The sequence below is a fragment of the Loa loa genome, assembly GCF_000183805.2.
Source record: "Loa loa unplaced genomic scaffold supercont3.77, whole genome shotgun sequence".
NCBI classification, from domain to species: Eukaryota; Metazoa; Nematoda; class Chromadorea; order Rhabditida; family Onchocercidae; genus Loa; species Loa loa.
In genome coordinates, this window is record NW_018108257.1 from 219,316 (window position 1) to 227,526 (window position 8,211).

Below are 8,211 nucleotides of genomic sequence, written 5' to 3' on the forward strand. Positions count from 1 at the left end.
ATTATTATTATTATTATTATTAATTATTATTATTATTATTATTAAATTATTGTTAAATTATTATTACAACAGTGACATTCATCATAAAAGTGAGTCGGTGGTAATGGAAGTCATTCCTACCTATCGTCAAAATTGCAGTTCTATATTGATAGAATGATACTATTATTTTTATTATGTATTCAAGATGTGACTACTATCATTTTTATTATGTATTCAAGATGTGACACTAATCCAGTTGCATATGTCTTTGTTTTTTCAAATTTTTGTATTTTAAAAAGAAATTGAAAATTAGGAGGTTTCTAAGGACTTACGAGGAAAGTAATGAGAGGTGAAACCATATTTTTGAATGATTACAAACGGAGTCGAAGCTGCTTTCATCCCAAAAATTATGACCAGGAAGTTTTATAACCTAAATTTCCAATTTATGATTAATATAAGTTCAATTATTCAAATAGTAACAATAAGAAATCCTGCGTTTGTTACAATTTTTTTAAATATTGATTATTGGTTTATATTCCTAACCCAGCTTAGGATACAAAAATATGCGAATTGTCATCAGTGTGTGATTTGCAAACGTATATGCCTTTTTCAGTATGAGTAAGCGATTCCCGTTTTTAATAGGCTAATATATTTAATGGCTGTACTCGATACTCTTAACTCCGCTCATATTCATAAGCATATGCAGATTAAATTTCAGCCACAATTATTGTAGAAAGAATTAGACTTTTAAATATATAATTCAAATTTTAACATTAAAGAAATTCATAACTCGAGTTTTTACATGAAAAAGATTTGCCTGCAATTATTTTCATGAAAATCTTGTGCGGGTGAAGCACCGTAACATCGTCGCAAGCTTCCACATAACGAATTTAGTTGTGTGCTGCGAGGCCTCAGCACTCTTCGCAACTGATTCCTTTAAGTACCCCAGTCATAGAGTATTTTCCCGTGCATGGAAATAGTCATATCGTTTATTGAAGCTTTCGGAAAAGTAGACAACAAAAGATGGACATCTAAAATATACAAAAGGTACCGTTGTATTAATCACATGATGAAGGGATCCCCAACACAAATCTTGACAATCTGAAATTTCGGAGACGAACTGTTATAATTTGAATCTTGTCTAGAGAACACTATCCAGTGAGCAATTTCCGGCTTCCTGGAGAAATTGCCGACGCCTTTCTGGCCTCTCTTCAGGTTCAGTATTATGTTATCTGGGAAGCAATGTAAGTTTTAATCCACAGAAACTACATGAGAGCTTTCAATAAAGATCCCGAAACGCTTCTCGAGACATTTGGAAAAGCTGCATAACTGTACTTTCCTGTTCACTTAATGTAAAGTACATGTGTGTACATCTCTTTCTTGTTTGCCTAACTTCTACAAACAGCATATAAAACGTCGACTTTAAGCGCACTTGGTGGTAAATGCTCTTTTAGCTTTCGCACCTCACGTTTACGTCTCATATCTTACGTTTAGAAGTGGAACAGACTTCTCCAATTCATTGAATTTTCACTTCTGGCTTTATATAATATTCATTCCTACAATTTGATTAAAAAGTAAACTGAATGTTACCCAAGAAAAATTATCAATCTGCACTTTTCTGAAAAACAAAGATGAAATTTTCTGTTGAAACGGCTTCTGCGCCGTAAACGTTTGGCAGGATAGAGTAAATAATTTCCCTATTTCATATTATGATAAAGAGATAGAAGGAAGAGACTAGAAGAAAATGCACTCTCGGATTTAAATATATTATATGTAAACCCTCGTAAACATAGTCTTGAATTTAAATATTATATATTCACCGATTTAAATATTTATGCACACAAATTACTAATTCAACTATTAATTGGTAATAAAGAGTTTGGACTTATCCTGCTTTCAATTTAGATATTTGCAGAATAAATGACGCAAACCGTGAATTACAATTTTATTTTGAGATGAGGTTTACAAAATATTTTATTCGAAAAATCACCAAAATACCACCCAAGTAAAACACAAAAAATAGATATCGACAGAAAAAAAGATATCACATAATGATCAACAGATAAGGAGATGACCAAATAAAATTCCATTTCAAAAAAACAAAAAACAAAGTGAAAATTCTAAAACAAACTAGAACAGTTGTTATAACTGATAAGAACGACGGTGAAATTTTAACCGAAAACGTTCGCATGCTAAAATCAATAGAAAAAATAACCGTACAGAAGTTTAGTGTGAAATAAATCTCAACATATGTTTTGATAAGAGCTAAGCTAGCCAATGTATTTTCACTAAATCCATGCGCAATTCATTTAAAAATTAGTATAATTTGCAAGTACTGTACCGACAAAGACGCCGACATTCAAAAAAAAATTTTTTTTTTTCACTTCATTTACTTGAATACTCTCAACGATGCGTAGTTATGAAAAATCTTGTTTTATCCACACTAATCGAAGATATTTGATCCAATATTACACTAGATCAAGGCTCTCGCCTTTCAAAATTCATTTTCTTCAAAACCATTAGCAAAATTTAAAGTCTAATTATTAACACTTATAACTTAATCATTCATGCTCGCTGTATTTTGAAACGTTTTGGATCCATTGAAACATAACTGCCAGGATTTGTATAGACACGAAACGTTGAGCCATTAGATAATTTTGCATGCTTATATTCCAAACTATTCATTGTTCGTATCCATGGTTTATTATTGTCTGATGAAATTGGATACAATCTTTCTTGAGATAAAACTTTCCGCTTTCGTTCGTAGCCTTCGATTTTGACGCATTCATAATTTGGAAGAGCACTGCTTCTCATCTCAACAAGATGTGGCTGCGCTTGCACTGTTACACTATCATTCCAAAATGTAACGCGCTTTTCTCTGCGCCTTAGTGAATCATTCTTGAATGCAACCGCTTGATCTTCCAAACTAAATGACACTGTTAGACTTAGTATAATATATATGCAACAATTCTTTCAGTCCTCTATTCTGAAAAAAGGAAAAAGAGCACAAACTTGACAACAGAAGCGTCTTCATATCCTTCCTCACCGCAAAAATCAACATCAAATTTGTCAGTAACAGAGTTCACGAACTGCAGAAGCGATCTCGAACGTCCTTAAAATATTTTTTATTATCTTTCTTAAAAATTCTGATTAAGAGATTCAGCAATGAAAACTGATTTCTAGAGACGTGCTTACTGACTGAATAGTTTTGGATGAAATAACATCCTCAATCATGTTGTTATGCTTCGAAATAATCTTCCTACTGGAAACAGTCACTTCTAATCTATCCATCATCTCTAACCTACCTACGATAATTAATAACGAATCAATATAAAATGACTTCACTTCTTCCAAACTTTTTCATTAGTCACTTCAATAAATAAGTAAAAAAATTCCCGTTCGTATAATAATCCGTATGATCTTGAACGAATAGAGATAAAGAACTGACCTGCAAGAGGTGGAGTTCGTTTTGGTAGTTGAACTGATGGCACTGTAATCTGTTCCGCTTCTTCTTCATTACGCTTTCTCGACAAAGGTGACAGGTTCGGTGCAACGAGTAAACACACTGAAAGCATCAACACAGCAAGGCAAGTACCAGCATGCACCTTTCGTTTCGATCCATTGGCAACCATACTTTGCAATTTACGCAGTTGCGATAAATATGTTGAATTCAATGTTTTCAAATGTTCCACCTACAACCGATTGTTATCCTAATGAATAAAACATTTATATGGCGTACTAAAAAGGTAAATGGAGAAAAAGAACTAAGGGATCACCTTTGTGCACCTCTATAATGTGAAATCTTTTCAGTGAAACTATAAAAAACTCATTTTCTTAGTTGAGGATAACTTTAAAAAAGACTATAAGTGAAAAAGAAAAAAAAGTAGAACTAGAAAAGGTACTTGTTTCTTCAGTTCCTCGTTCTCGTGAATGCAATTCTCCACACGGTCTTCTAGTGCTTCGATGTAGTCCTGAATGCTTCGCAATTTAGTTAAGACATAAGAAAGTGTGAAGCAAGGAAATAGAGTCTGGTAATGAATTACTTGTTTTTTCTTGCGACTCGTCTGAGCTGAGTGTTTATTTCTGATTTTTCGGCGTATACGCTTTAGTTCTCTTTCCTCTGCTTTTGTCAAAGGGTAATATTCTGGTAAACGAATCCCTTCCTTCCTACACAATTTTTTTTCCTCGTCAGTCAATATAAGCGGAGGATATTTTCGTTTATCTAAAGATTTTAAAGGAACACATTAAAATTATACTTTGAAAAATGGATTATCACTAATGCTACCTCCTGTTTTAAATCTGAATTTCGATATTTGAAAACACCAAACAATAAACATAGTAGGTCAGGGCAAAAACAATAGGAACAAAGCACGTAAACCATTTGAATAAGGTACTGCTAAGAGATAAGAGAATGCAACAAAAAAGTACCTCCCAAACCAATCCGAGTAATTGACGGTCTTGTCCTCTTGTTAATCTCAGCTATACTGAACCGATTCGCTTTATGCGTAGAAACGATTGAAGGAATGGAAGAAACTGCTTTTAAAGTATGCTCTAAAGAGATATATGAGAACTGTCAATTATCAGAATATCTAACTGATGGCTGAATTATAAGAAACACACCTGTTTTAATCTCCCTTTGTGGTAGTGATAAAAAGCTTTGTTCATAATTCCAATCTTCAAGGATTTCTCTGCTTGCTTCCTTAAATATCAGAATGAAACAAAAGAAGTATTCTTGCAAACTTTCATGCGATTCTAGGATGTTAAAGAAGTAGGACAATAGAATTGAAATCCAGACAAGTGAAGTAAATGTAAAAGTACTTGAAGTGCGTCAAACTGCTCCTCCGTGTTCTGGAGAAATGAAATCACGGAATTGCTTTTCTCATGTATCGAGGACACGACTGATTGCGCTAGAAACAGATAGTAAGCTGAGACTCACTGACTCTCAAACTTCAAAAATTCACTTCATAATTCAGGTGTCAGCAGTGACAAGCTTGCACAAAAATAATCAAAAAGTAACAAGTTAAAAAAGATCTCGTAATAAAAACTAATCCACTAGCCCTCACAAAAACTTACTTCGTGTGGACGCATAGGAATGTTCATCTTCAACAATATTCTCTTGTGCATCGAAATGCGAACATAGGCTATCCAACAAACAATCCGAACCATCTAAACACGGCACTGCCGATGTGTACGACTCGTTCGATTCCGAATTATTTCCCACAAGGTTAGGATTATCATCCAACAAGAATGGACTATAAATATCTGCAGAACTGCCACTTGATAACATTAGGTCTGTATGTGGGTCTGTCAATATCTTATCCAAATCGAGATCGAATGGTGTACCCTCCATTCTACCTGAAAAAATTCAGAATACTGCACGTTTCTACGCTTTTTCCCAAACTTTCGAATAATTTCGAAAGCTGATAACATTTTAAAAATTGGTGGCACATAAAATATAACATGTAATTAAATGATACACGTTTTTTTCTGATTGCAAGGCATGGAGATTTTATTGAATATGTGAATATCTCGTCAAACAAAAAAAAAAAGAACATTAATGCATACAAAGACAATTAACACCACATAAGAGCTACTGATAATGCAACAATTTACATCAAAAATACAAATTTTGGGCGGATGCTAATAACAGAAACAAGACTGAATGAGCTCATCTCTGATCAGCCCTATTTATGAATTAAATAACTTGAGGGAAGAATTATGAAAAATATTCAGTGTGAATAAAAGTGGCATAAAAAAGAACAAATTGAGAACATGGACTGGAAAAAACTATCTCGTAAATGCAATTAATAAGTAAAAGTAAGGTGATTAAAAGAATACAGAGAAATGATCTCAAAGTTTTTATTGAATTATTTTCTTGCCTAGCAGACTGAATAAAAGAAACTGATAAGACATAATGTTTCTCAATTAAGAATGCTGCAAAAGAAACAAAGCATAACAATGTAAAAAATCAACGTATGAAATACAAAATAAACGAGAATTATACAACACATTAGCTTTGATGGCTTGAACATGTAAGATTCTGTGAGGTATGGAAATATATATATATATATATATATATGCACAGAGACAGAGAGAAAAGCCGAAAAAAACTAGAATACGTTTCGCAAACAGTGATAAAGAAGGTATGAGATGTATTTTATCGAAATGGTTCAAAAACTAATAAAGTCTCCGCTGTTTACCACTTGCGAAACACACATCTAATCGATTCCTTGAGAAATAATGCCTTCCATTGCAAAATTTGAAAAAAGAAATCAATTATAACAAACCAAACCGTTGTTTCAAAAATGATAGCGATAATTTAAAGCTTTGAATACAGGAAATGAAAGAACCAAACAATCAATGTGAAATCGATGCCATTAGTAGATTAATTTTGCGACGGTGGTACATAACTCGGCTGCGAACTCACAAAATAATCGTCAAAAAAGTGGAAGAGATAATCGAAAGTTGGTCTTCGATCAGGTACCTGGAATCATGGTTCCCAACTTGTCAGATGCAAAAAGCAGAGCATCATAAATAAAAAAGCAATCTTAAACACAGATTTTCAAAAACTAAAGGAACAATTTTTGGGAAAACACAATGAAAATATCTAAATAAACAGTGAAGTGTGGTACCTTATCCCAACACTTCAACATGACTTCAGTGTATATTTGTTCTGGACATCCACGTGGCATCGGCATACGATAGCCTAACTCCACTTGCTCGATTACTTCACGATTATGCATTCCTAAAAATTTTTGGAAAAATGGGAATTCATTAATGTGACTCAAATCACCATTCTGTTGCTCAAAAAACATAACACATATACTCCTACCTGATTAAATAAATAACTAAGAACAAAACCCTTAAACATAATACCTGTAAGAAATCTTACAAAGCACGTCTTGAAATTTGAAAAGCTTTTTTTCTTGCTTTAAAATACCTGGATAAGGTACTTGACCCTTCGTAATGATTTCGTACAACAAAATTCCATATGACCAAACGTCGGATTTCACGGTAAAATTACCACAAGTTGCTGCCTCTGGTGCAGTCCATTTTATCGGGAACTTTGCCCCTGTTCTTGCTTCATATATGTCTTCTTCCATTAGCTTTCGTGCTAACCCAAAATCAGCAACCTAAAAAATAAAGAACGCTTAATGTATTATTATTATTTCATTAAATGTATGTAGGAAGCAAAAAACAAGATAAAATTCGCATACTTTAACAACGGGAACTCCAGAAATCTTGTCACCAACCAGCACATTTCTCGCAGCAAGATCCCGATGTACTAATTTTCGCTCTTCCAAGTACATCATACCATTTGCTACCTTAAAAGATAATATAACATTATGTTTGATTACGTTTAGCAAAATTGATGCGAAAGTGCACCAGTTGGAGAGAGGAAGACTGGTACTAGTAATAAAAAGCGGTGAAGAATAACGAAACATGAAAAGGTTCCAGAAGAATAATTATAAATACCATTTCATAAAATCTAACCTGTGCACACATATCCACAAGCGCTTGTAAAGTAAGACTACTACCCTCGCTGCGCAAATAATGAAGCAACGCTCCATTCACCATATATTCAGTTATAATGTAAAACGGTTCTTCTTTAGTGCAAACAGCATATAATTTAACAAGGTTAGGATGGTCACACTGCTTCATAATTTGAGCTTCGCTGAAATTATTGACAAATTTCCTTTTTATATGTAACGCATCCCAAAAACAAGAAAAATTCACAAATTATAAGCAATACTGGTTATCTGATAAATTTATGTCATTTGATATTGGTTATCTTCTGCAGACTCGTGAGATCTAATCCTCAGGATGGAATTAAAATCATTCGTTTATGGCAATCATGGACATTTTACTTCGAAATTTGATTAATGCCGACTATGTATATCATTCATAGTTATACATAATCACCCTAGAAATGCTTCTGGTGACATCGTTCCAGGTTTCATTGTTTTGATAGCCACTTCTACCATACCTCGCCATTTACCGTACCACACATCACCGAAATTTCCATCTCCCAACTTCCTTTTAGCTGAAGCTGATTTCGTGGGATCTCCCAGTTCTGAAGCAGGTGAATGAATGTTGCATTTTCCCATCTAACACCAAGAAAGAAGTAAAGCTGAACTCAGTCATCTCTAACAATGACCTTGTTAATGAGAAAATATCTTGCAACAAATCGGAAAAAACACCAACCTGTTGCGTATCATGGGAAAGATCAGG

General features: G+C 33.6%; 2 protein-coding genes across 2 annotated transcripts in view; both read right to left on the reverse strand.

Annotated features, from left to right (window-relative positions):
* Positions 1-2,544: 2,544 nt before the first annotated feature.
* On the reverse strand, positions 2,545-5,329 carry LOAG_10644 (bZIP transcription factor family protein; the record flags this gene model as incomplete). The annotated part of the gene is made up of 9 exons (XM_003146168.1): positions 2,545-2,905; positions 2,992-3,091; positions 3,428-3,671; positions 3,882-3,950; positions 4,023-4,201; positions 4,408-4,530; positions 4,600-4,678; positions 4,798-4,886; positions 5,053-5,329. The coding sequence occupies 9 exons, from the start codon at positions 5,327-5,329 to the stop codon at positions 2,545-2,547; spliced, it is 1,521 nt and encodes a 506-aa protein (XP_003146216.1).
* A 1,035-nt stretch (positions 5,330-6,364) lies between these two features.
* The window catches only part of LOAG_17453 (TK protein kinase), a gene marked incomplete at both ends in the record, with an annotated part of 4,331 nt that continues 2,484 nt past the window's right edge, over positions 6,365-8,211 (reverse strand). Inside the window, 5 exons of the mRNA XM_020450115.1 lie at positions 6,365-6,463; positions 6,612-6,724; positions 6,920-7,112; positions 7,197-7,304; positions 7,474-7,654. Coding sequence (XP_020306260.1) covers positions 6,365-6,463; positions 6,612-6,724; positions 6,920-7,112; positions 7,197-7,304; positions 7,474-7,654 — 694 coding nt within the window. The remainder of the gene's footprint in view (positions 6,464-6,611; positions 6,725-6,919; positions 7,113-7,196; positions 7,305-7,473; positions 7,655-8,211) is intronic.